General features: G+C 45.9%; 1 protein-coding gene across 4 annotated transcripts in view; it reads left to right on the top strand.

The window, feature by feature from the left end:
* SH3PXD2A (SH3 and PX domains 2A) overlaps positions 1–27,612 on the top strand; it is a 238,667-nt gene that overhangs the window by 48,952 nt on the left and 162,103 nt on the right. For all 4 annotated transcript variants that reach the window (XM_068197985.1, XM_068197986.1, XM_068197984.1 and 1 more), the window contains exon 3: positions 19,692–19,767. In XM_068197985.1, the coding sequence (XP_068054086.1) occupies positions 19,692–19,767 (76 nt within the window). The remainder of the gene's footprint in view (positions 1–19,691; positions 19,768–27,612) is intronic.

The following is a 27,612-nucleotide window of genomic DNA, read 5'->3' as shown; positions in this document are numbered from 1 at the left end:
GTTGACTTCTTAGCTATGTCCTTTTAATTGTACATGGTCTGCCTATAGCAGGCACCGAAAATGGTGAAATTGGTCAAAGGTGTTATTTTCTGGAATTATTCCCTTGCTTTCCAGAGTTTTGGTTTGTGTAAGTTGTTCTTACCATCCCCCACTTATGGCTGGCTTGGAGACTGTGAGGATGTTGGAGGACCTGTGCTGTGGTAAGGGCTCTCCTGGATACAGCCACAGAGAGGAAAAGCAACAAGTTCTTCCTAATGAACTGAATTGACTTGTATCAGCTGTGGAGAACTCAGACTTATTTTCATAGCTGTTGGTTGCTTTTCATGTTAAAAATCCAATGTATCAGGAGCATGAGTCCCTGTGAGGTTGTGGTGCTAATGGAAATCTAAAAACATGCCTGAAATTGCCAGAAATTCTGAAGCATGGTGGAAGGCTTTGGTATAGAGCCCAGACATGCTGGTTTTGTGCTTGGACAGTATCTCATACAAGGCATTTTGCAGAATCATGATAAAAACTGGGCTAAAAGCCGTTTTTCATCAGTGTGCATAAAGGCTCAGTGTATATCTCCTGTGTTATCCCTCCTCCGTCTCCATTATTTTGGTGTTGGAAGCTCTCATCATAGATCTCCACAGCAGGACTTTAAGGTCAGCCTTGGGAGCAACCTGCTTGTTTGTTAGCCTTGTTCCAGGTTTTGTTTGCTGGAACAATAAAACACAGGAGAGTGGCTTGGCTGTGAGACCAGGCCCAGCCAAAGCTACAGCTCTGGGGCTGCTAGCCTCACACAGGCAGCAAATTCTCCAAGTGCCACTTTATTAGCATGTTTCCTCTTACCAGAGATCAAGATCAACCTTTTTATTTTTTTTCTGGAACATCTATGTGAAAATTAAATTCCTTAGTGGGATTTTTCCAGGCCTTTTTTTCCCTGAAGCACCCAAGCCCCAAAAGTTCGGGCATGACAATTCCACCCCCTGCACTATGTTGTCGCTCTCCCCTAATCATACTCAGCTTTCAATTATTTATACTGCCAGAAAATTGCATGGAGTTCACACCCCCAGCCCTGAAACACAATTCTGCTTTTGTGCAGGGAATACAATCCTTCACTTTCATTAAGTATGTGGAGACCAAGATGAGAAGTGCCTGTTGTGTTCGCATCCCTTGGCTCGCGATGAGAGGAGCTGGTTGTTTTTGCAAACGTCCTAAATAGCCCTGGAAGGGTTACGGGGAGTTTATTTACATTATTGCATTTAAGTGCAAATAGAAAATTGCCCACCCATAATGGAAAGTTTATGCAGGGCTCTGTCAGGGCTCTTTTCCATGTCACCTCACCCCTCCTGGCTTTCTGCTCTGACAGGCTCAAATGTGGGAAGGCCCTGCCTGGAAGGAGCAGTAGCTCTTGGTCCTGTCACAACATGGTTTGCTTACAGGACACAGAAAAGCATCAGCTGGCATCTCTTCCTCTGTGGACTGTGTCCAGTCCTGCCTGCCATAGGGAAGGCTCCTGATCAGGCTCACCCCAGCCTGATTTATGAGCACTGTGTGCTATTTGCTTCTTCCCCATAGCATCTGAATGACTGATCTTTTTACCATCAGTGTTTGGAGCATGAAGTTGGGAGTTTGTTTGCCCCCTATTCCCTTCCTGCTTGCCTCAAGTCACAGCATGGTTCTCCTTTTCTGCAACCAGAGCAGTTTCATGTCTCATGCAAATGCAAGTATTCCCACTGCAGAACTGCATTTTGCAATTTCCACTTCCCTCCCTTCAGGGGAAGCATTGAAGTGGAGCGGTCAGGGCAGTAAAACCCACAGAGCTGAGAAGACACATGGTGAAGTCACGCAAAAAGCAGGACTAGTGATGCTCTGGGGAAGCACGGCTTTGTGCACACTCCTTCCTGGGTGCCCTGTTTGAACAGCATTCAGCCAAGCTGAGGGCTTTTTTTCTCCACCTTTTTCTTTTTCATTTAAAAAGAGAGTTCTGGTCTGTCGGATCTGTGCAGGAAAGAAAGGACTTGAATTTTTACAGCACATCAGATCCTTTGGACCTGACCTGGCTGGCAGCCTGCTGAGTCCACACCTGCCATTGAGCATCGACCCAAGTGGCCATAATTAAAGTTTTTTTTAAGCTATCCCATCTGGGACCCTCTGAGGGTGCAAAGACAATAGAGCAAGGAGTTGCAGTCCAGTGAGGAGGTTTGCACTTCAACAGGTTGCTGACAAGTTCTTGATGGCAGGAGCTGTGAACAAGCTCACAAAGGACTAAGCAGAGACTCAGAAAAGCATTACAGTGTGTTTAAGATAATTTCTGTAATTCTATAGTACAAGCAGAGCTCTCTATTAAAGCCATTCTTGAAGCATCAGTGTCGATGCCGGAGTGCCTCTGATTCACCAGGCCAGTCAAGGGCAGATCCTAATCGATTTAGTGGAGCTTTTAGAGGTAACATCAGAACCATGTGTCTGGGTCTTGATGCATTTGTTTTTTAAAGGGTGTGTTAAGAAAACCAGTGAGACTTGCTGAGCTGCTCCCTTCAGCCAGGTGTTTTGAGAGAGGTGAAGGACAAACCACAAAAACATTGTGAAAGAGAGGGGAAAATGCCAAATGGGAAGAACTTAAAAAGCAAACCAGGAAAGGACTAAGTAAAATAATAATAGGGAAAAAAATATTTCAAAGGCCTAGGTTGAATTTAATGATCAAAGTTTTATCTTAGAAGGGAATACACCTTATCCACCTGGACCAAGAAAAATATTTCACAGACTTTTCCTTTTATCTGGCAAAACTCTGGCTTTTCACAGCCCAGTGAGTTGGAATGTTGTGGCCTCTCTGTCGTCTAGGAATGTTTGACATCCAAGTCCAGGCTTTACCTGGTCACTACAGTGATGTGTTGCTGCTTGAACAATACTGGCATGTGTCTTCCTGGTGAAGAAAGTAGGTTGTGGGATGGCACATGCTAAACACCTGTGTCCTTGTAACAAGTCCAGGTTGTCTGGTAGTTTTTTGGTGTGTCGGTAACTGTTGGTGCAGCTTTGCAAAAGCCTCTGTTGCCTTGTGCAACACTCGTGTTACCATGCTGAGGGTTAGAGGGTGCTGGTTGCTTGCACATAAGGGTAGGATTTAGCATTTGGTGCTTCAGGAGGTGGTAGAGATTCATTTGCCATTGGGTTCTGGGAATAAGGTAGCTGGAGCAAGTGATGTGCTCCATGAAGGTGGTCCCTGGCTATCCTTATGTAAAGGGAAAAGTTAACAAAAGGTGCTTCCAGGGTAGACAGGAGTCATACGAAGTTTCAGGTTGGTTCTGGGTGTGGGAGAGCCCTGGATTATCCAGCTGAGCAGGGGTGTGCTGTGAGCTGCAGGAGCACTGGGCTGTCAGTTCCTGCCTGTTGTTGTTAGGAAACCTCATGCTGAATCCTATTCCACTCTTAGGGCAAAATATATTTCATTGCCTTAATGTGGAAATGTTTTTTGTGTAATTAGGAGCTTGGAGTCTGTGGTGTGGAAGAAGGAGGGGGGAACTTCTGGTGTGGCAGGAAGGTTATCTGGAAATATCCACCCATAAAATGGGGGCTATAATCAGCCCTCCTGGAGAAAGTTTATTCATTAATATTTGTGAAATGCTTTGAAGTCTATGGTTTGGAGTGTTTTTAACAGAGCCAAATGTTAGCTGTATTACAGTAGCTAAGCCAGACCGTAATGACCACGTTCCCTCTCCTCCCCTTGAGCCCCCAGCCATTTCTGACAGGGTTTGGTGAAGAAGTGAAACATCAGCAGAGTGACCAAACAGAAGTTAAGTGCTCAGCAGAAATATAAATAGTGCTTTTCGTTCTTGGGATTATGTCCTGGTTCTATGGAGCCTTGTGGTTGGAAATGGAATTTGTAGAAGGGATGAGGAATTTATTTCTGAGCTTGTACCGTGCTATCCCAGTTGGTAACTGGTTTAGAGTCCCCCTGAGTTAGGATGCACTGGTGGCCTTTGGGTGATTGGAGTTATCCCATCCTGTCTCCATGGGAAGTCACCTGGGTGAGACTGGAATGCTGGGATGGGAGGGAGATGTGGCTGTTGATGGAGTGCATGGTGAGTGGGGCAAAACAAGGAGGCCCCAGAGCAGGATGCAGGAAGAGCTGGTTTGATGGTCTGCTCAGCTCTGGCTGCCCCTAAATGCCCCTTGCTCCACGCCTGTCCATTTCTTAACAGCACTGTGTCTGCCCTGTCAGAATAGCATTTGCCTTTTGTTTTGCTTGATTTCTGGTCTCAGGAGGTAAAACTTCATGTGAGGAAAACTTCATGTGGGGGGGATTCAGTCCATGCTGTGTCCCCAGAGTACCTTGTGGATGAGACTGCAGCACAGAGGCAGCAGGTAAATGGATGTGCCAGGAGTCATGGGCTAAGGACACATCCCAAAGAGAGTTACTCTTACAAAATTGTTCTCTGGGCTTGCAGGCATTTGCTCTGGGTGGCAACTAGGAACATCTCATTAGCATGACCTGGTGTGTCACGTGCTCAGACACAACCCATAGCTCTCCTGGCCAGCTCTGACACTCTGGCTTGTGATGCATCCATTCCCTAGCCTCACCCAGGGCTAGGCTGGGATGGCTTCCTGCCTCAGGGACTGCATTGCTAATCTTTGCTTGAAGATTTGAGGTGCCCAGACATGCCTTGGCATGGGGGAGGCTGCTCTGCATTGTTATGATGGTTCTCAGCTGGGTGAGAAAGGAGATGTCTCCAGCCCAGAGGCAGAGCACACTCTGTTGTGTGCACCCTGTGCTAGCAGAGATGCTGGGAAGGTGGCTTGGCCAAACAGAGGTGCCAGCACCTCTCTCAGAGCCCTGATGTTTCTAGTGATCTGTTGTCCTTCGAAAGCACCCTCTGATCGTGGAGCTCACAGCCAAAGACTGACCCAGCTCTCGCCTCTAATCTCATCTTTCCTCCAAGAGTCCGGTCCCTGGAAAGATGCAGCTCTCCAAGAAGACATTCCAGGGGGGTTTAATCACTGCACTCGCTCCAGCCCTGCTGCACTTGTGGTCTAAGCACCTGCTGTTTCATTTAATTAGCAGCAAATGGGAGGCGTGGGTTGGGGGAAGGGAGCAGCACCCTGGTGAAGTATTTGCTGCAATGTAATGTATTTTATTTTGGGTCCGGAATGGAGGCCACGAGGAACATTTTCCAGAGGGCTCCATAAACCACCTCTGTTCACGGGGTGATTATTTGAGGAGGGAGGAGAGTGTGCATTTAAATCGGTGCTGCTAATTTCTGCAAACAACCACATTATTTTTACTTCATACTCCAGACTCCCTCCACCCTGGCTTGATGTTGGGAACTGTGAATTTTCCACATCATTACAAAGTCCCTCTATAAAAGAGAGCCCTTTAAATATATTTCAAAAAATTGATTTCAAATACACCAGACTCTCAGACAAGTCAATATTCAGAATGCAAAACTAACTCTTTCCTTCCCCCATAGTGGCCTGCTCATTTATTTGTGTTTCAGTAGCACATACCAGCTCTGAGCAGAGCTACATCTGTCTGGTGTTATGGGCTAGAGAAGGCACAAGAAGCTGCAAGATAAATTGAAAGATATAACACCTTTGTTCACCGTGATGGTTAAGTTTGGGAGCTCTCTGTTCAAATCGGGGTGTTACATTGCCAGCAGAATTTTACCAGTGTAAGGAAGGGAGATGGGAACAACTGGGAAGGCAGACTTCAAGATTGACCCACTTGTGCTGGACAGTGGTTGTGTCTTGCCTTTGGGAGATCAGCTGCTACAGCTCCGTGCTGGGAAGATTACTGTCACAGCTTCCATGTGCTCCAGCCCACCAGCACTGGAGCTCTTTTTCTCCACGGGGGTGGCAAGTTTAACAAAGATCTCTCCTACTTCTACTGGTACAAACTGTAGTTCTTAGTCTAAAGACACAAAATATATATATTGGCCTTTTGTCTGATATTCTTCAGGCAGTGCAAGCACCATAAGAGCTGCAAGACAGGATACTCTAATTTTTCTCTGCCCTGACTAAAGCAGGAAAGTTGGGTTTTAGAGATTTTTCCTTTGGATTCCATGTTCTGAAGGAGTTCGTCTCCCATGGATTTGAGAGGATAAGTTAACTTGTGGCTGTCAGGTATCCAGATGCAACGGTGGCTGTGATCATGTCAAGAACTCAGACTGATCATTTTGTTCTCATGTGGAATTTTAAATTCAGTCCTGGATATTGGGTTCTGCTCCAAGGACACTAAAAGTTCACAGAAAATTCTCATCTTCTGAGATTGCCATAATCTTGAAATAGAGAAACTCTTGCTGTATGTCCATGCTATAGGCCTTCATTATTAGAACAGGATATTCCAGTTGGAAGGGACATAAATTACCATGTAGTCCAGCTGTCTGGGCACTTCTGGGCTGACTAAAAATTAAAGCAAGTTAAGGGCATTGTCTAAATACCTCTTAACTCCTGAGAGGCTTAGGACATCAACCACTCCTCTAGGTAGCCAGTTCCAGTGTTTGCCCTCCCTCTCAGTAAAGAATAAGCCAGTTTGTAGGTACTCCTTAACTACATAATCATTGTATGCTCAGTGCTATCAGTGGGGAACCATAATGGCTCCTGGAGACTTCCCAGCTGGGGGGGCAAGTGTAAGAGAGGTTTTCTTGGGAAGGGAATTCAGTTTGCCTGAAAATTCAGTGGCATCATGAAAAAAAAACTCACCTTTACTTGAGTGCTGAAGCATGGAAAAGTGGCCTCTGCATCCTAGAAATCATTGATTTTTACAGAAATTGGCTCTTTCTCTTGCTTTTTGGAGTAGTTACATTGATTTTATTTTTATCTGCTTGTAGGCACAGAGGGCACCCGCACATCTCCCAGAACTGTCAGACTCCTGCAAGTCAGCATTATACTCAGAATCAACTCCATAATTCTCCAGCAGTATTTCATCCTCATCTCAGTTTTTCCTTCTTTCTCAATGTTCCTATCTGATGATAGAAGTAGGTTCTTTCTGCATGGATCAAATGTGGAAGCAATACCTCGAGGGACTCAGAGTCAGGATATGAAGTCTGGAGTTCTTTTTCTACCTCTGACATTTGAGAGATGCTTTTAAGTTAGATGAGATACTATTACAGTGTCAGCCCATCTGTTAGCAGAATTGCTGTTTGAATCCTGTCCCTTTGCTCAGTTTTAACAGAAAAGCAAATGAAGCTGTCTGGCAGTTTACCTTGTTGCAATGTCTCAGTATGGTTAGGAAGGGAAATCTGTTTTTGTTTTCAAGTCTCTATTGTACTTACAGTGTTTAATGCTGTTCAGTCCCACATTCAGGCAGGGGAGCACCTGCCCAAGCTGTTCTTGCAGTTCCTCTTGTAATGGAGAACAGCCCCTTTGCCTCCCCTTTCCCCTGCTGGCGCTTGCTTTCGAAACATGAGCATCTTCCTCTGGCTTCAAATCCTTCTTCTCCAGGCTGATACTGATCTGCAGGGTTCAAAGCAGGGGTGGCATTTCAAAGCCTGCTTGACCATTTTGAATCTGCAGTGTGACGCTCAGACCGTGCTGAAAGCCTGAGTTTTGAGGCACATTTAATCACATCTCTGCAGCTGTTAGGGTGGAAAACATTTCTTCTGAGTTTTGTTTCTGTTGTTCCTCAGCCACTCTCAGGTTTTCCTTCGTTCTTGGCCAGCACAATGTTCTCTGGCATCTGACCTCATGTTGAGACATGCGCCAGTCCCAGATGAAGGGCTAGAAGCAATTGTCTGCACCTGGCTCAGCAAAATAGTTATTTGTGTGTACGTGTGTGTCTGGTAGTGTAATTTATTTGGTCAGTTACTTGAGCCAAAGGAAGCCTTAATTAAGCAAGATAACTTTGCATCTGGGTTGCTGGCAAAGAGCATTCTCTGTGCTGGCTGTGGGAGTGTAGTTGATGCCCTCCCATGCCAGTAGAAAGCAGTTGATGTGTCATTCCTATTCCCACCTCCTCCTTACTTCACTTCTTTCTCAGTATCTTTTTATTTATTTAATTGAATTTCTGGTGCTGGGTTCTGCAGATGGTAGCTCTCTAGACCTGATTCCTTACAGCCATAATGCTGAGGTGCTAAAGATAGATAACCCTATGGAGGACACAAGGATCATGTGGGCTTTCAAAACCAGCAGCCAGGTGTCATAGGGCAGTGCCATCAGACAGCTTGACTGCTGCTCATAGGAGAATTACAGGCCTAGATATGGCTTGAATCTCTTTGATGTGAGTTAGTGTCTTCCTGGATACTTTCTGTGACAAAATATCTTAATGCAATTTCAGGAGGAGTCTGTGAAATGTTAATTTCTTGTCTGAGCCAGGGGCTAGGGCAGAAGAGAGCTGTGTGGTACCTGCAGCTTGTTGGCTAGGCTTGGACTTTTCAGCACATTTTTGAGGATGTTTCCACAGTCTGGACGTCTTTCTGATCTTCCTTTATTGTGGCTTTGTGTGATGGAGAGGAGGAGAGAATAGACAAGTGTAAATCCACAAGGAGGGTGAGAAATAGTCCTGGGTGCCTGCACAGTGGCAGCAGAGCACAAATGACTGTCATGCTTGTTTGCCCTGCCTGTCTGCCCCATCCAGCTTCTAAAGCTGGTCACAAGATGTGGAAAGGCATAGAAGTCTGCATTATCACTGCTGGATGTCCTGGATGGTCATCAGCCTGCCCATCAAAGTAGTTTGTAGGTCACCCTTCCCCTCAGAAACATTTGGGAAGGAGCTGCTGGATGTGATGAGTTGTTGTGGCTACAATTTCCTGTGACTTGCTTTCCCCAGCACCCTTTCCTTGAATCACCCAAGTGCATCTTGCATCAGTGCACACGCAGTGTGTTCCCTTCAGCTGGCCACCATGGTTTGCATGTGTGGCCAGGCAGGCTGGAGAACACTTGTGTTTTTTTTTACGACAGAGTACATGCCTAGTTAAGTACAAACTGTTCCTGGTGCTGCACTGCTCCTTGTGTTACTGGAAGAGCATCTGCCAGAGCAGGCATAAATGCTCACTGATGAGCTGGACATGTACCTGACTGCCTATGAACCCATGGGTACTGGTGCTCAGCCCACATGGCCACCTTTGGCTTAAAACTCTGCTGCTGCCCTGACAGGGATGGGCGCAACAGCTCTGGCTTTCAAGGCAACACTGTGCTGCCTGTGGTGCCTAACAATCTGCTGGGTACTTCTTGCACCTGGTACTGCTGACCATGCTCTCACCATCAGGTCTTGCAAATGCCACTAGGCAGGAAACCTCCTGTGGAAGGACAGAGCTGGAAGGAGTCTATCTTCTCCTGGATGCAAGCATCTGTCTCCGTCTGCTCTTTCTCCCTCACAACTTGTAGCAGTTTTCTCATCTGCAAGTTTGGAAAAGTCACAGCCCTGACAGTATTTCTTGACAACTGCCTGTGCCACTTAAAAGCTACTGAGATAAAAAAAGACCAAAATAACCCCTACCGTTGTCAAAGACCTCCATCGATGCTTTCATACTCTGCCAAATATTACATGTGATTAGTTGGTATGATACACAGAACAGCATCTGGTCCACAAGGAATGTGTCCAGAGATGGATGATTTTTATCTGAATGGAAATCCCAGGGTAGGGCTGGGGTGTGCAGGGTGTAACACGGAGGCCCTGTAAACACTTGGAGTGCCCACCCGGCTCTGAGTAGCACACACAGCCGCCGTGGCTGCCGGCCAAGCCTGTCTCCTTTCCCAGGGTTTGCTTTTGTTCTCAATTAAATTAATGAAAGTCCTCAGGCAGACTTGTAGTTCCAAAAATAAGGGTTCAGTCCTAGCCTCCCTTTGTAGGGTGCTGAGTCCTTTGGGACAGCTCTGATCCCGAGTCTCTTGGGATTCTCCTTCTGGGCATGGACTTTATGAACTCAGAAGTCAGCCAAATTCCCCTTTTGCTTTTAAAGAGAGAAAGTTGTCCATGCTGCGTGTTTGGGCAGGGATCAGAAGGAGCTGGTGTGGGTCTGACTGTGCAGCTCAGGTGCCAGTGTTGTGTGGGTGTGCTAGCAATGGGAGGGCTTATTAAAACAGATTTCTGATACCCATGAACTTTGTCCTCCCTGTCCAGAAATAAATCTACAGAGAGAAACCAATCTCTGAGATGCCATTACAGTAGGCACCAGTAAAGACAGATTGTTGCAAACCTAGGTTTGTTCTCACATTGTATTCTAGTGTGTAAATCCTTTCCTCCCTGCATTGCAAGCCCAACTGCACAGCCAGTGCTTTTGGAGTCTGTCCTTCCCATGCACTGACCACCTCTGCTGTCCCCATGTGCCACATGAGCGTCCTGGGGAGATGCCAGCACAGCACCCAAGCCTGGGCAGTGCCTGAGCTGAAGGGCCTGTGCTGGGGCTGGGGTGTAAAGCTGTCAGCTGCCTCTGAGCTCTTGGAAACCTCTTGTCCTGCTGGCTGCTTGTTACCTCCCTGGAGGCCTGCAGCAAGGTATCTGTGACATCTGTGCAGCTCCCTCTGCCTGCTCAGGTGGTGGGATTTGTTGTCTGTACTCCTTCCTAAATCCCCCCAAAGATTAGATACATGTGTGTTTGGAACCAGATACACAGGCAAAACATCTTGGGGTTTGGAGGTGGGGAGAGAAGAAGAAAAGAAGACAAAGGAGTCTCCTCCCAGCATGGAGTTAAAACCTGTGGTTATGTTGTGCTTGGCACGGATTCCTCATTGTACTGCACTGGGCGGTCGCTCTCTTCTTGCAGATGCTCTCCCCAGAGCTATGAGAAGTGTCCTACAGAGATGAGTAGATACCATTTCAGATGGAGTTTGTGAAGTAAAATGTGCCATTGTGTTCAGAGCTATTGTTTCTGTTTTCAATATTGAAGTTACTCATGGTTTCCAGGGGACAATATATCAAGCAAAGCTAACACGCTGTAGAGAAGATGTAGATTATGAAAACAGAGGGATTAAGTTTCATACATTTGGAGCTGAAGTCTCATCTCTCTCTTAGCATGGGAGCAGGGAAGCAGTCTTGCAGACTCATAAAACTCTACCAATTTAAATGAGGGTGTGTTTTAAACAGGATCTAGTTAAAACTATGGTCAGTACATTGTGAGCAACTTACAAGACTCTCTAAAGACTGGATTCTGTGGGTGCAAGTTCAATGACCATCCAGTGTATAAATTTGGTTTCAGAGAACTTCTGTGCCAGGCTTTGCACCAGTTCAGTCAAAATCAGTTTGCAAAGATGGGGTCTGGCTGTCTGGGTAGTCACCACATAAAACACCCATGAAAATCCACTGAGATCTCTTAGAGAGGAGTAAGGAAGGGTAGAAGAGGGCATTGCATGACCAATGTGATTCTCCAGCTCCTCACATCCCTTTTGGGGACTGCCTGAACCCAGGAGTCACGCTGGCAAACAAGGGGACCCATTAATGAAGGGCCAGCCCCCATTCCCACAAGATGCCATCCTAAATCTGTTATGTTGCAGAGCAGAGCAGAAGTTTGGTTCCCTGGATTATCTGACAGCATTGAACAAAACAATGGTAAAACCAAAATAACCTGGAAATCATACTGACAATATTTGGCGTGTGTTCTAACAGTAGGGATGCAGTTGATACCAGCACTCTGCTAATGGCCCTTGTGCTGCTTTTGCCACGCCTCCTCAAGCACCCTGCTTGCAGCTGCAATGAAGTGTTTGATGCTGCTGCCAGGGTTTTTTTTAAAGACCCGAGGGTTTTTCAAACCTCTGCAGCATCCTGCCAATCCATCCAGCCTTTGTGCTGGGCTAAGCTGAGTTGAGCTGCTCCTACTTGCACAAATTTAGGGCAGGCACTCTCAGTTTTTGCATTTTGATGCCTTTAGAATGGCCTAGTAAGGTTAGTGAACTGATAAACTCTAAAGGCTTAGTGGGGATACACTGTATTTCCATCATTGTCTTGAAAGGGTTGAAATTTAAAGAAGGATGGAGAGTAAATAATTTTTAAAATGCCCAAGTGATGTAGGAAGCAGTGATTAATGGAAGTGACCTTGGTGCTTCGCTCCCTTTCAGTGAAGCTCTTAGACTTGCCATTGTGTTTAAAACTGGAACCTCTGCTCTGACAGTGCTGTCAGATGCAGTTCTGCTGTCTGAAGGCCAGAGCTGAGTGTCCAAGGGCACTATTACTGCAGTGTCTCTCACTGGGACACGCTGGTCTCCTGCTGCTTATGTGCAATCTGAAAGAACGCTTAAAGCCTGTGGGTTTTGTAAGGATAAAAATATGCAGGATGTAAGGAAAGATGCTCTTCTTCCAGACAGGATTTTTACTGTGACCTGCAGTGAGCTTTTTAGAACATGCCGAAGGTGTGCAGCCTGAGTACCTGGGCTGGCTCTGGATGTGCCAGCTCCGGAAGAAAATCCAACAAATTGCTTGCATCCCATCACAAAATTATGAGCCTTCCCCAGAAGCTAATTGACCTGATGGGACAGGCCATCATCGTGGCTCTCACATCTTTGCATGACCCTGTGGTGCCACATAACTTGCACCATTCATCTCTCTAAAACAGGCATTGGGGTATGGCCTCACTTCCCAAGGATACTGTTGGGACAAATCCTCTGTAGATACCAGAGTAACAGGGGACATATAATCACCATGGATAGATGGAAAAGTATGAAGCAGCCTTTGTCCAAGCATCTTCCAGTGTGGTTAAGTTGGATGAGGCCAGTTTAATTTAGCACTGGGGAACGAAAATGCTTCTGGCAGGAGACTTCAATAGCTGCTCAGTGAAAGGACAGTGTGGGCTTTCTGAGAAGCTCCTCAGAGATGCACCAAGTGCCTCTGTCATCCCAAACCAGCACCTCAGAATGTTTTACCAGGCTGTGTTAGCCACAAATGCTGGGCTCGTTCTGCAGAGCTTTTAGAGAGGGCTACATTTCTTTAAGAAAAGTACCAAATGTCTCAGCTGGGAAACAGCATTCCCTCTTTTGACGGATCGTGTTGGGGAAAGACCCTCAGTCTCTGCTCCCTGCCTTCTACTCTCCTGGCTGTTTTATTTGGATACTGAGAGGTTTGTAAGATTTCCAAGATGTCTTGTGGAAATTTTTAGACCTGAGAAAGGCATTTTCCTTTTGAGGATTACACCATGCTGTAAATGTCTGTTCTCTTTATTTTATATGCATTTTCCTGCTTTTGTTTGACTTTCTCACAGATTGCATTATATTTAATTCAGAACATATCCCATAATGCTGTAATTGTCAGGCATGTCAGCTGGTTATCCGGATGACTTTTTGCTGTATTTTTTTTTCTTTAAAAATAAAAGGAAAGCAGTTGCTGCTGCTTCTCAGGGATTGAATTATTGCACTTCTCTTGCATGCTGTAGCATCATGTAACACCACAATGGAGCCAGTGTCACTGGCTGCCTGATATAGTTATTCCTGCTGCATTGTGGAACCCGTTACTGCTTTAGGAAGAGATGGAGTTCCACCTCCTTCTGATTTGTAAGATGTCAGTTCTGTGTGTGAGTGGCTAACAGATGAGCTCCCCTGGGCTCAGTCTGTTCCATGTCCTCACCCAAAGATCTTTTGAAAACTTTTCCTAGTTGGTGCTATGCTCAGGAGCAGCTCTGCTCTGGCCAGATTTGAAGGGACGGGAGTTAAGCAGGCCTCCTGCTGTCTTGTGTCTGTGACAGTGAACTGGTTAGTTGTTCCTGTGAGAGGGTGAAGCAGGGGAGGAATAAAAAGAAGCTCAGAGAAATCTAGAGAAAGTTCTCTAACAGCTGTTTGCTGTGGAGGGTTCTGCCCCAGCAGCAGAGGTTTCATTCCCTGCCATGTACTCCTTCTGTCATTGATCTCAGCAGGTATGGTCCTGAGCTGGAGTAAATGAGGTCCTTCCACTTACACCATGGATGCTCCACTGATTATCCTTAGCAGAACACCTATTCTAAAACCAAACAATTGAAGAAATTATCTTCTCCAGACCAGTATGTAGAAGGTGAATCTGTGGAGATAGTCTCTTGTGTTCTCCACTCTCATGCTTGTTTTCACCTGCTGACATCTAAATGTTGATATGTTACCTAGCATTTCCAGAGATCCATTCTCTGGAAATGGGGGTCAACCATCTTCCTTAAGTGAAAGGCCCTTTTGGATTCCCTGGTTAACCAGGATTTGGAATTTGCTATAGATGGACAAGCCCACAAGTGAGAGGATAATTGTATCTGAAAGCCACCAGTAATATTTCTTCCATTTGCTGTTGTCCTGCTGGCTTTAGATAAGTGTAGATCCTCTGAATTCAGTCTCTGTCTCCTGTTCTGCAGTGTAAGGCTCAGACCCTTTGATGGCTCTTGATTAAATCTCACGCCACCTACCTGAAATCTGTCTCACATTTTGCAGGTGCAAAACCAGAGACAGGACCAGAGAGGTTTACCCACCAGAAAACTCTGGCAGATTACAGAATTCAAACCTATCCTGGCCATTCCCTTTCTTGCAGATCACATGGTTTATAATTCAAAATGTAGCTGATGGTGCTGAAACCATCAATCCCGTCAGCAAGCAGCACAGCTGGTTTCCAGCTTCAAAATGAAAGGAAATTACTGCAGCTCCTCAGGGGTTTAATTAATAGCTCCTATTCTGGTATCTTACCTTTCCTTCTCATCTAAACTTGTGTTATCTGCATTAGAGACTTTCAGTCTTTTCTGATTTGCAGATGCCCTTAACCCCTCTTGCTGAGGTGTGAGTTCCATCATCACTAGTTTCAGGTCCTGTTAGAATCTTTGCTTTTCTTCCAGTTTCTTTGGCAGACTCTCTCAGAAGTGTGTACACAACCCCATATATGCACAGGTGCCTCCTCTCCTCTTCCTCGTCTCCCAGCTGGCTGTAGCCCTTCTTTCCTTCTTGGGACTCTGAGATCAGATCAGCCTTGTGAGAAGGGATGTGCCTGATGCCTGACTGTTCTCTAATACTTTACCTTTCAAGTCCAAATTAAAGTTATTATCAGCTTACATAATTTTTAATGAAAAATGCATTTTCTGATGAGCACTTGGAAAAAGGGAAGCTGATACGTCTCTTGGCATTCAGTGTAGGAAGAAATGTAGTCTTGGGACCAGTTGAGTGGCCAAGAGTAAGGTGGCATGCTGGGATTTCTAGGGGTACCTTGCAAAAACACTGCTGCTCTGGGTCATGGTTTGATTTTCAACTGCTCTTTCTCTGGGACACAAGTAAATTATATCCTGGAAAGGGAGAGAGGCCTCATCTCTCTCTGCAGAAGGTCAGAATCCTTTATCATTTTGCAGTGGTGGATGTCGTTTTGCTTGCCAAATTAAGGGGACTTTCATTGCATGAAAGTCACCCTCAGGATCTTTGTCTTATAAATAAATCTCCCCATGACTGCAGAGCTGACCTCCTGCAGAGCTTTGATTTTTATCTGTGCACATGGCAAACCTGCATCCTCTTGAAAAGGAACCAGAAAGATTTCCACACTAAGAGGTTATGTGGGTGTCCTCATTTGCTCATTTTAAGAAGAGAACTTAATTCTTCTAACCAGGGGAATTAAAACTGCTGCAAGGAAGGAAGGGGAGGAACCAACAGCCCAGCAGGAACCCATCTGTAGTCTGTAGTATAATACATAGGTGGAGGTCAGGTGACTGTCTCAGTGTATTAATTTTAGGGAGTTGGATTTGGACACAAACGTCCAAGACCTCAAAACCAAACCAGGAACAAAGTTCCCAGTGGCAAATGCCACAGGGTCAAGCCGTTGAACAGTTCATATGTTCATGTCCCCTGCACTGGTTGGCTTGTAGCAGAGTAAAAGCCTCTCCTTCAATAGAGAAGTTGCCTCTTAGTCTAGGGTGCTCTAAGTCCTTATGTGTGCAGCAGAAAGAAGTGTTGTTTCATGAAAATTTAACCAAGATAGGTAAAATGTAGTAAGTAAATTATCAGGAAGCTGCTTGGCTTCTCATCCTCAGAGATGCTACTTCTAGCATCTCAAAGGGTGCTTGTTTTTCTTTATTAAATTTTTAAACTAGGTATTACCATTGCAAGGCAGACAGGGGTAGAATCTTATTTTCACAGCACAGCTGATGTGAAATGACCAGAGGTGCTGTTATCTTGCAAACCCAAATGGTTCTTGTGTGCAGGAGAGGCTCTTTCTTCATGATATGTTTGCAATTTAAGTAAAGATGGCCTGAAGCAGAAGGCCTGTGAAGGAAGATGCCTGGGGAAGTGGTTGAGTTGATGCTCTGAAATCTTCCTATTTCATTCTTGCAAGTCAAGTGATTTCATGCTTATGTACAAATAGAAAGGTGTGGAGCAGGCCAGTGCTCTTGAGTCTGCTCTCTTTTTAATAAGCAGCAACTTGCATGAGTAATTCCCTTGATTTTTAATGAGATTAATTGATGATCATTTGGTGACTGCTGCAAGAAGGTCATAATCTGGACCACAAGGTTTTATAGCAGGTCTTCTAAAGGAGTTTTGGGCAGAAGCAAGAAGGAAGGTGCTTGGAACAGAAGGCAGTACTGTGCAGGACTTCAGTAGGAAGATGTAGCAAACCCAGAGCAGTCTGGAGACGCAAAGACTGGAGAGGCAGTTTTGGTGGTGAGTTATTCATGCATCTGTTGTGCCAAAAGTGAGAGTGGGATGTGTTTGTTCAGCCTGACTCCAGACATGCTGCCTGAATGAGTGGAAAGCTCACTTCCTGGTTTCCACATACCCTCCCTGTTTCCAAAGGGATTCTCCACCCTGTGATACAGGGACATGGTACATGTTTCTTTCTGCTCACTACACCAGTCATGCAATTGGAGGCTCCTCCTCATTGTAAGCAGATGAACTGAACTCCTCCAGTTTTGCCAAAATGCACTGCCCAGCTGTGTTTTCCTGTCTGCCCAAAGCCAGCTACATCCCTAATTCAATTCTTTGGGACTCTGCATCCAGACTTCCATTCTTTGCCTTCATACTGGGATGATTTTACTCCAGGTGACAGAATTGCTTTTTGATTTATCAAATTTTGTCCCTAAGTTAATTGTCACACATCAAAAATGTGAGCAATAACTTGTGGAGACTGCTCACATCTGAGCAGAATAACCTAGGGCATTAAGTGAAGGGTTTTTTCCCATCAATCGTATGTGTATTTGGAGTCATAAAAAGAATAACTTCCTTTAATGGAAAAACATTTGTCACAGACAAAAGAGTTTTCAACTTTCAGATGCTCTGCAGACATCTAATTAAGAGAACTGAAAATCTGTTTATTGGTCTTTGTCTGTTAATCATGTGAGGAAAGTGCTGTGCCTACCAGGAGGAGTTTTGGTAGTTCAGCTCTTAACTTTTTTCATTCCCAGTTACTTCCTTTGTCTCCTCTTACCATAGGTGGGCTGAGTGGAGATGTTAGGCATTGGCTTGGGACACTCCATCATCTTTGGAAGATTTGGAATCTTTATTTCGAGTACACTGATGCTTTTTTTCTCCTGTATACATCTCCTCCTCATCTTCCACTTTGCATCCCTCTCTATTGGTGGGAGGGAATCCTGCTTTTCTAGGACTTTAGCTCTACCTTGCACTGGCTTTGAATGGCAGAACTGGGTGCAGGAAAGTGCTTGAGGAAGGCTCCCTGCTTCTGCTGCACTTTATTTGACTTTTAACATCCTGGAGGTTCCAAGGCTTCTGGAGTGCCACTGCCTCCCCCAGCTCCCCCAGACCTTCCCAGTGGAGGCAAGAGCTGGGGTGGAAAGTGTAGTCTAGGAAGGTTTAGCCAAACTCTTCCAGCTTCATTTTATTGTATCTATTTTGCTGATATCCACCCTTTAGATAAACAGCACTAAGTTATACACGTTGTGGCTCTCTTGATGCGGTTAAAAAGGCTTGTATTAGCCAAGCTAATCTAACTCCAAGAATAACCCTGGGAATTTGACTGTATCAGTTCCAGCTTCAATCAGTCACCACCTAGTAAAGTGAGAATTGCCTTCCTGGCTGAAAGTGTAGCAACAGAGAAACTTCAAGTCAGTATGTGGGGATTCCCTCCCCCTCTTTTTTATTTTTCCCCTCTTCTTTGAAGGAAGCTCCTGCCCGTGCCCGACCTCTACACCCAGAGCTCTACCTACAAAAAAATAAAATTTCCCATTTTCAATAAAAAAAAATCTGTCTCTGTAAGCAGAAAAGCGAGTTAGCTAACAATCCGCAAAGCTATGGTCTATTTATTTACCAGGCTGACTCCCTGATGGGGAAACATGTGGGATCTTTTAAGTTCTTCTTCTGCACAGATGTTGCTTCTACTGCCGAGTTTCCTCTTGATCTTTGGTTTGCTGTGCCATATGGTGAAAATGCTGGAGATGTTGTGTGTGGTGGAAGACGAGAAGGATTTTGCGTGGTTAAAACAAGACCAGTAAAAAAATAAAAAAAAAAAAAAAAAAAATTCTGTTTTTCCCCAAGTTAGCAAAAAATTATTTTTAAAAGGAAATCTGTCGAGCTAGCAAAAACCTTTTAACTTGCACAGCCTCCCTCTGGACACGTAGCACTGATGAGATTAAATGCTGATTGACGAGTATCCCCTCCCTTCCCCCAGCTCTTGCTGCCACTTTGCAGCACTTTGCCACTTTGTATTTGTATTGAGCTGTAGATCCAGTTGAGGTGAGGAGATAGGGGTTCTGCAAGGGCAACTAACACTACTGCTGCTTTTCCTTCCTTGCCTTCCTCAGAGATCACAGGAGCTGTGGACTGTGAGTTGAAAGATGTCTCTCCTGGTCTGTTGAAAAGGAGCCCTGGGGCTGGCAGGAGCTTTGGGGTTCCCCCTGCCTGAGGGAGGGGACACTGAGCATCATAGAGACATCATGCATAGGAAACACGGGGAGAAATGAAACAGAATGTGAAGATTTGGATCTCTGTCTTGGTAGCACCATGTGCTGAATGAGAGCAAAAGGTTGCAGAGAGTGAATGGGAGAGATGAGAGGCCCTGGCATTTTTCAGGGCTGGAGTTGGTCTTCTTTGGGCAAATCCATTAAGTTGTCACTAGAGCAGGTGCATCTTTCTGTCTGAGGCCTTTCAGCTGGTCTTCAGCCTCAGTGGCACTTGTCCATCAGGTCTCATCATCCAAGGATGCATTGTAGGGCTCTTTAAGGAATGTCAGATCAGCATGCAGCTTTCCTAGGCTAGGAAACCATGTGCTAAATGCTACTGGGCTGAGAGCACACCCACCTTGAGCTCTGCTTTCAGGCCATTCATGGGGCTGATGTTCTGTGGGATGCTTTGCTCTCTGAGGCCTCCTTGCCTGCTGTCCTTCATGTAGGGACTGCAGTGGAAGACATTCCCCAAAACCCCATCTCTGTCTCCCTGGGAGAACAGGAGCTCTTTCTTACTGGACCAGGGCAGTGGGTCTTTCTGGTTCTGCCATAAAAGCAGAGCAGATGTTTTATTAGATATGCTTTAATCTGGTTGCTTGAACGGCATTTTTAGCCAGGAGGGTGGTTTTTCAGATGGACAGGTAAAACCTATTGCTACACCAGCACAGGCAAGCTGTGTATTAGAGACACGGCGTGTAGCAAAAACTGGGATCCTAATTTTAGAATGACAGCAAGGCCAGGCTCAGCTGTCTGCCTGGGCCCCTATCCCAGCTCCTTTGTGCTGCCAGAAACTTGCCCTCCCTTTCTTGGAGTGAACTGTGTCATACCTTTTTAAAGTACAGGCTCCCCTCCAACAAGACAAAGTAATTCCTGCAGTTGCTTTTGTCTTAAACCACACACAAACTAAGAGGTCCCTAGGTCCCTATGCAAATGGTCCATGTTTCCCTCTAAGATGTTGTTGTGCTTCCTTTGCAGATGCAGCTTTTGGACAAGTTCCCTATTGAAGGAGGCCAGAAGGATCCCAAGCAAAGAATCATTCCTTTTCTACCAGGTAATGCTGTGGGGAAAGCCCTAAACAAGATGGCTGAGGGCAGCTGGAGACTGCAATTCCCCAGCTACTGTCTCCAGTAATTTTGTGACCATTCTTATAAACGCCTTTTCCCTGGGAGCTCATACACCCAGCCTTGTGGTACCAGACCTGCACCTCCTCCTAAAATAGCTGGCATGGTGTTTAGGGCTCTCAGGGGATCTTTCATCAGCTGTTCAGATTCAGGTTGGCTCATGCCCTGTTACACAAAGGGATTTGATGGCTTCTGGGAGGCTGTGTCTTTGGGGTGCAACCAGGCAGCCTGAGCTCCAGCGAGACTGCTGGGGACCAGAGTCAGTCTTTGTCATTTCTGGATGCTGTGGCTCTGCAGACACTGTTACTGTACAATAAGGAGTGAATAGCTGGAATTGCCCCTGTGATAGAAAGGAGACTGAAGGAAGGTTAAATGCAAGTAGCATTTAACCTCCAATGCTGGCTAAAAAGATACTTACTTATCTTTTTAGCCTGAGCCACTGTCCCTCTGACACCTTTTGTAGAGGGTGTGAACATGATGGATATCCTGTCCTCAGGGTAACAGCACACACTTCTACATAGCTTCTTCCAGCAGCAGTTGCAGGGATGGCATGGGGGAGATGAGCCAGACCACAGCGCGCACTTGGCAGTGCAGGCTCTGGCCAGCTCCCTATTGTCTGACTGCATGATTCTGGCTGTTGGCTTTAGGTTTGGCTCGCTGCAGTGCCTGCCAGGATAAATGGAGTATTTTCAGCCTGTTAAAAGGTCTCTTCTGATCCTCGCTATAAAAAGGAGATCCCAGCTCTTCCCTTAAGGTCTGTGAAGAGAAGCTGGGATGGGAGGGCTTAGTCCTCTCCAGGAGCATGCAAGAGCATGTCCCTAACGCTATTTGCAGGCAAAGCAGCTGCTCCAGATGTGTGGTGAGCACAGCTCCAAGGTTACTGGGGAGTAGGGACTTAAAAACCAGCAGCACAAATACATGACACCAGCATCAGAGCCACAGCAGGGCAGCACAGCTGCCTGGCAGTGTCCTGTGGAAGGCAGTCCCAGGGTCGGGGTTTGCTCTCTGCAGTGTTCTGTGCTGCATCCAGACTCTGTAGCCAGAGGAAGGTGGTGTTGCCATCCATTTCCTATCTGGGATGAGGAGAAAAGTCTAAGAGTGGGCTCTCTTTGTAGCTGTACCACCAACAAACTCATAGCCAAATCACCTTACGAAACCTCTTTATGATAAGAAAGGCTACTGCTGGCCTGCTTTTCTTATTGGAAAGCATGAGGTCCTTGAAAGCACTGCACAGGAGTGCAGATGGCTTCACATGAGGTGCTGTAGGAAAATCCTGTCTGCAGGTAGCACTTGTTCCTCCTGTATTGACTGTCACTGGCCTATCTGTTTTATTTTCTCCTAGAAGAATGTTGGCTGACTGCAGGTGGCTGCTCCTCAGCCTTTGTGCAGCTCTTAGTGATTGAATGTCCTGATACATGTGTGAGTGATATTTGCAGAGAGTGAGATAAACCCCATATGCCCATTACAACACTTCCTACCCTTCCCACCCTCCAGGAACATAAGGGAGATGGTAGTGCCACATGTCCCTGAGGGGAAGAGTTATATCTGGAAAACATTTGGGTTGACTTAGTGTCCCAAAGAGAGAAGCTGCCAGAACAGAATAGACCTCAGCTGTATTTAATTTAAAATTTCTGTGATATATGTTCTACTTTTGATATTGAATCTCTGCCTCTTTCTTGTTGAACTGCTGAACAGACCTTGTTGCTTTACCCAGGAACAAGGTGACTCAGCTAAATGTCAAACAGTGTCAAACTCCGTTAAATAAACTAGCTGCCAAAATTAGAATACACATGGCATTTCTGCAGCTGGAGCCATGGATTACGGAAACAAATATCTAGCTATAAACTCCTTTAATTAAAAAATGGCAAGGCAGATGTTTGTACTTAAATCCTACTTTATGAAGATGTTATGGTCCTGCTTGCTTATTGTGGGCCTGATTCAGTCAAGCTGGAGTGGCTCTGCATGCTGTGTTCTGAGTGCCCAGGGTTTGCTGTGCCACTTGCAGGGTAGGACAAATCTCCCCATCAGCTCTGGCTTAGGAAGTTGGCATATTCCATCCTGGAACTCCTGTTTGTTGGTGCTCTCCTGAAATAATAATTAGTGCTTTACTGTGCTGGAAACTTTTACCTGGAAAACCAAGGAAAATGTAATGGTGTTCAGAGCCTTGCCTCCCAAGGAGAGACCATACTGGGTTAAGCAGCAGGAAAGTGCAGTTCTTCTTTCCTTCAGCCACCTTTGTCTTATTTTCATCAATTTCTTTCATAAAATATATTTACCCTCACTTCTTCCGTACACAAATAAGAACTCTACAGCTTTCAGTGCCATGAAGAGGTGCCATGAAGGAAATTATAAACAGTGCCTGGTAGTCCTGTAGAAAATGTCCCGTGGACAATTTTGTAGTTTTGTTTTACTTTTTAAGAGTGACTTCCTTGCCTTCAGTATTTTTGTGATTTTTTTAACCATTCTGAGAAGGCAAAAGTGATATTTTTGTCTCCTTTCCTCATTTTATCTTCTTCCCATGAGTTTTTCCATTCTTCTCTCTGATTTCCCTTTTTAATGTTGGAAAATCCTGCATCGGGAGGAGGTGTGCAAAAGAAAACGGCATTAGGAACTCTGTGGATTGACCAGAGAGCATTTTTGTAGCTGGTGGTAGGAATTTTTTTCTTTGGAGGGAGACTGTGTTAGAGTCAGAAAAAAATTTGCTTCAAAAAACCCTCTCTAGAGCAAAGACAGTTTGTTCCTCTAAGAAGACATGGATGGAAAGTGCTGTTTGAATGTACCAGTGTGGCTGTTGGTTGAGCCCATTTGCAATACATTGATTTCTCCATCACCTCTCCTGCTGCATATCTGAAGAATGATCTTTGGAGTGTGGATGAGTAATTTTTCTCCCTCCCTGTCAGGTACTTTTACATCTGCGTCAGTAGAGAAAAGGGGATCTGGATTTGGGCTCCCTTTTCCAGGGATCTTGAGGTAATTAATGAAGGAATTTCAGCTGGAAGGAGAAGACTCATCTGCTGAGCTTCTAGAGACCACAGTAGCAAATGAAATGGCAGAGACAGGGCGATGCAACTCTGGGATTAACAGTTTTGCAGTGGTTGACCCAAGACTCCAGGGCTTGCATTGTTTTTCATTTCTCTTGGCACTAAGTGGGAGGGCCATCTGGAGACAAAGCTGGAGGGATGTCAGCTCTTCTTGCTCCACTGTGTCTTCCAAAGTGCAGGCCTGGGGAAAACGCGCTGCATGGCATGAAATCATTGTGTCATGCTGGCTGCTGGGCTGCAGATCCCTGCCTTGGAGAGAGGCTTGAGCTTGCCATGGCATGGAGGGCTGGCCATTGGTGATGGCAGCTCCTTGCACTTCCCACACAGATTCCAATTTGATCCCTGCTGGATTTCAAACCACCTTTGACCCCCACTGAAGAATCAGAAGGTTTTTGCATAGGATGTGCCAGAAGAGGAAAATCCTCAGTGGGTGTTTCTGCTCTGCAACTTCCACGCTGCCTGGAGAGGGAGACATCCTGTTTGAGGAGACTGCTTTGTGTGCCTGGTTTTCCTAACTCTTGGGAAGCTGAGTCCTATCCCAGGGAGCAGGATGATCAGTGCAGGCTGCCCTGCCAGCCTGGTCAGGCAGCTGGAGGAGCAAGGCTCCAGTCCCTGCCTCCAGTGCTTGGAGCCTCTACCAGAGAGGCACCTTCTCTCTTCCTTTTTTTCCCACTCAGGTTTTCCTCCTCCCTTGACTAGGGTGAGGAAAGAGGAAATTATCCATTCTGGGCTATGTGCTGCCAGTGTAGCTTGGTGGCTGTGTCCCAGGGCACTGGGAGGGATGCCAGCATGGGGGATGAGATGTCACCCAGCTGCTGTCACCACGCTGTGCCCCACTGACCTGCTTTACCCCCGAGAAGAAAAACACTCTGGCACCATCTCAGAGGGGTCTCTGGGACTTTCTCCTTCGTGGGTAGTGGGAGCACACCGTGTGCCTGCTGGGGCGTTTTATGGACAGGCAGCAAATTGAGGGCGGCGGAGATCCCTGCTGGTAGTGCGAGTTCAGCCCTGTTTTCTGCTCCAGAGCTGTGGGGAGCTGCTCCTGCCGGGAACAGTGGGTGGGAGTGGGATGAGCTGACACCTGTCTGGAGGGCTTTGCCTGACTGCCTAATCTCTGGGCAAGGTTCCCGGTTCCCCAGAGAAGCCCCAGTGTCTCCCAGCCAGGTTTGCTGGAGGCTGTTCCTGCAGCAAAGGGGAGTCGGAGGAGCGAGCCCCAGCCGAGGGCAGAGCCATGTGTGAGTCAGGAGGGCTGCGGGAAGGGAGAGGTTGGCTCGCAGAGGGCGCGGGCGGCCGTGCCAGCGCCGCCCAGATACCTGGGGGTGCCGCCGGGAGCCTCCCCTTGGCACAGTGCGGGAGGATGGGGAATAGCCTCTCGCCAATGCCGGCTGGGACCTTCCTCACCTCTGTGTCTGCCACTCCCGGGCTCCAGTGGGGAAGGAGATCTGCCGATGAACTGCATCCCAGGTGCCTCTGTCTGCTTCTTGGTTTCGGTTTGAGGTGTTGGGTTTGGTTTTCTCCCCTCCCCTTTCCAGTGCTGAATTTGGGGAAGACGAAGCTGCGGAAAAGGGCTTGAGTAGGTTCGCAACAGCAGAATTTTGTCCACGGTGATGAGAGCAGGGTTGGTTTGTTCGGGTTTTTTTCCCTCTCACCTTTGTATATTCCAACTTTGTGTCTTCTGTTTTGCTGCGGGCTGGAGGAGAAGCAGAGTTTTGTTGAGAGATCGTGTGCTGGAGCAGAGATGATGGGTTCATCCTCACACAGCCAGCACCACAGGGACCCTCGGATCCAGCCATTCACGTTCTACCTGTGTAAATCAGGACCAGCATCAGCGAAATTAGGATTTGGCCATGTGTGATTTTGTCAAAGGTGCTGCACTTCAGCAGGGTACAGTGCGTGGAAAGTGCTTTCAGCATTTATTCTGCCCACCTTGGGAGGCAGTGGGATGATACTGTAAGGCACACACTGGCCAAGGAGGAGCCTTAGAACTTTTAGAGATATTTTTATTGCAGGCTCTTTTCTCCCTTGGAGAGCTGGTTGCTAGCAGAGCATTTAAAAGGAAATGCATTCCTTGTCCTAATTGTTAGCTGTATTTTATGTGCAAATTTCATATTTGTGTTTAATTTTTGTTTATTCTATCCTTCATCCGTCTGAGCCAGGACAGCAAGTTATTAATTAGTGATTTAAACTTTCTTGAGTAATTTTAAATTCCTCAGAATTTTATCTCTGACCTACTAAGAAATGAACAGCACTGCAGTAGTTCAAAAGCAGTCAAAAAGTAGCATAAAGATTAAAAAACCCAAGAGGGATCAGATAAAATTCCCTTCATCAATGCACATCTTATGTTTTAGATTAAAATACGAATTAAGTTATTTGAAACAGTGTTCCTTTAATATGCAGGGGTAGTCTTACAGGCATGATAGGCATTCACACACATACACTACAGAGTCTCAGATGTCTGGTTTGCTGAGCCTTACCTATGTAACATCAATAAAAGAGATTTTCTGCTGTGCTTTTCTGAATATGAGGCAACAAAGTCCCAGAAGAAAGAGGGGCTCTGCCCCCATCCCCTTCCACCACCTGCAATAAGGCAGCATTGCAGTCCCCTGTCCCCATCTCTGAGGAGCTGCCAGAGGGTGGAGAGGTGACCCACGGCACTGTGGCGTGAGATGTTGTGGGCTTGAAGATCAATGGAAATCTCTTTGGGGGCCATTCCATATGCAGTGCAATTTCATTTTAATATGCGTATTTTACGTTTTCCTGCCTGTTCTCTGAAAGGGGAGAGTGCTTCCAGGTTTAAAACCAACTTATGTTTGAGCCTGGATATTGTGTTAGCAAAGACAACTAACAGGTCCTTGGCTTCTTTCCACTCCAGCTTACTTGGGACTTGGGTGATGCTGAGCTTCTGGTGAGCTGCCCTTCAGCAGCTCCTATTGTTTGAGTTCACAGTTTCTATTGTGTCTTTCTATTTTCTGCCTTGCTAGGAGAGCTATTGTGGAAAATCCATCTCCTGTCTCTCACAAGAGGAGAATGGATTTCCTGTCGGCTCTGGGCTTGAAGGGAAAGCAGGGCCTGCCGGGAGGAAGCGGCTGTTCCTCAGCCGGGCGGCGAGAGGATTGATGGTTTTGAGGGGAACAGGCGTATTCTTTTCTTTAGGCTCTGTGGAGATATTTTTAGGGTTTAAGTGTTTTCTGCTTGAAAGACAAGTCGTGAAGTATGAGGTCATAGGATGCCCTAAGGCTGCTGCCTATTGAAAAAGCTGTGGAAAAGGCAGAGCTGCCCACGGAGGAGGGAGCTGTAAGGAGTGCCCCAGACTGGAGTGCAGGGGGCTGCTGGCTTTGCATGCTGAATCTGTTTCACAGGTTGGGCTTTATGAAGGTCTTTGGGCATTAATTGGGCATGAATCAAGGGTCTGATTCCATTACAAAAGGAAGAAAAAGTGGAAAAAAATAATGCTGGTATCTGCCCAAGTACCTGGTCCTCTTCTCTCAGTCTCTTCTGAGTCCCTTCTTGGCATACAGGTCCAAAATCCACCAGCTGACAGTTGAAATGAAGGGCTGGAATAGAAAAGAGCTACGGAATCTTTTTCTGGGGCTTGTAAACCCACTCTTCTCATACAGGTTAAGAACCCGGGTTTTGCTCAACCAAAAACTACCTCTGGGCATGAATCAGCATATGCAAAACATGATGTGCCTCTCATTAGACTACTTGAATCTCCTGATGAGGATTTTGTAATGATCAAGCCACAGTTTCTAGGGAGAACAAAGAATGAAAAGGGATTTGGGTAAGGGTTTCCTTGAAGCCAGAGCTAATGGGGTTTTTTGTGTATTTGTTTTGAGTTTTTTTGGTGGTGGGCTTGTGTTTTTTTTGTTTTGGTTTGGTTTTTTTTTTTTTTTTTTTTTTTTTTTTTGTAGCTCTGGATGCAAGACTGGAAGGCCAGGGAAGGTTTTCAGTATAGTCTAGCTGCCTGGACTCCTTGGGGAAATATACAGACGTTTTTACTCAGAAATTAGTTGGATTTTGATTCTTGTTTTAAAAGGCAATAAATAAACACGATTATAGATTTGAAAAGCATTTTGAGCTGCATTGGGCTCGTCGTTTCCTCAGGCAGCCATTCCATATGAGTGTGCCCTCTACTACTATAATTACTTTTTAAAAATAACTCTGCAAGTCTGTAATCTAAAGTGGGTGGTATGTAGCAAGTCTGAGAGCATTCTGCATTCAACCCACAGACTGGAGAGAGGGTGACTTTGTATAAGGGCTTGCTTGTCTTCCTCTCTGGTCTGAAATCTGACTTTTTCCCACAATCCATCAACAAATGGCCCATACAATGAAAGTGCTTTTTAACCCAGTAGTCAAGCTTGCCAGGGACTCAGATGGCTTTGCAGCCCCACAGGCTCTAGATAGTCCCTCTGGATATTACTTATCTACCTAATCTTGTCTTTGTTGTGTTCAAATTTAAGTTGCCTAGGCAATACAGGAGAGAAGAGCCCAGCTGAGATTCACAACTAAGTAATAGTCTAGACCTATGTTTGAATCTGTTTTCAGTCCACTTTGCCTTTTGGCTGGGCCAGCTGATTTATTTATATACTCACATGCTTAAAATAGGTTGTGATTATTTTTTTTTCCTGTGGATTGGAAACAATGGACCTGGGAATTTGCTGCTTGATTCCTCCTACTTTATTTTCTGTATTTGAGCTTTTTAGGTGGTGATATGCTCTGGTGTGGTGTGTTTGC

The sequence above is a fragment of the Anomalospiza imberbis genome, chromosome 8 (assembly GCF_031753505.1).
Source record: "Anomalospiza imberbis isolate Cuckoo-Finch-1a 21T00152 chromosome 8, ASM3175350v1, whole genome shotgun sequence".
In the NCBI taxonomy this organism is placed as follows: Eukaryota; Metazoa; Chordata; class Aves; order Passeriformes; family Viduidae; genus Anomalospiza; species Anomalospiza imberbis.
Note: the sequence above shows the minus strand (reverse complement) of the source record. Positions and strands in the feature narration are given on the sequence as shown.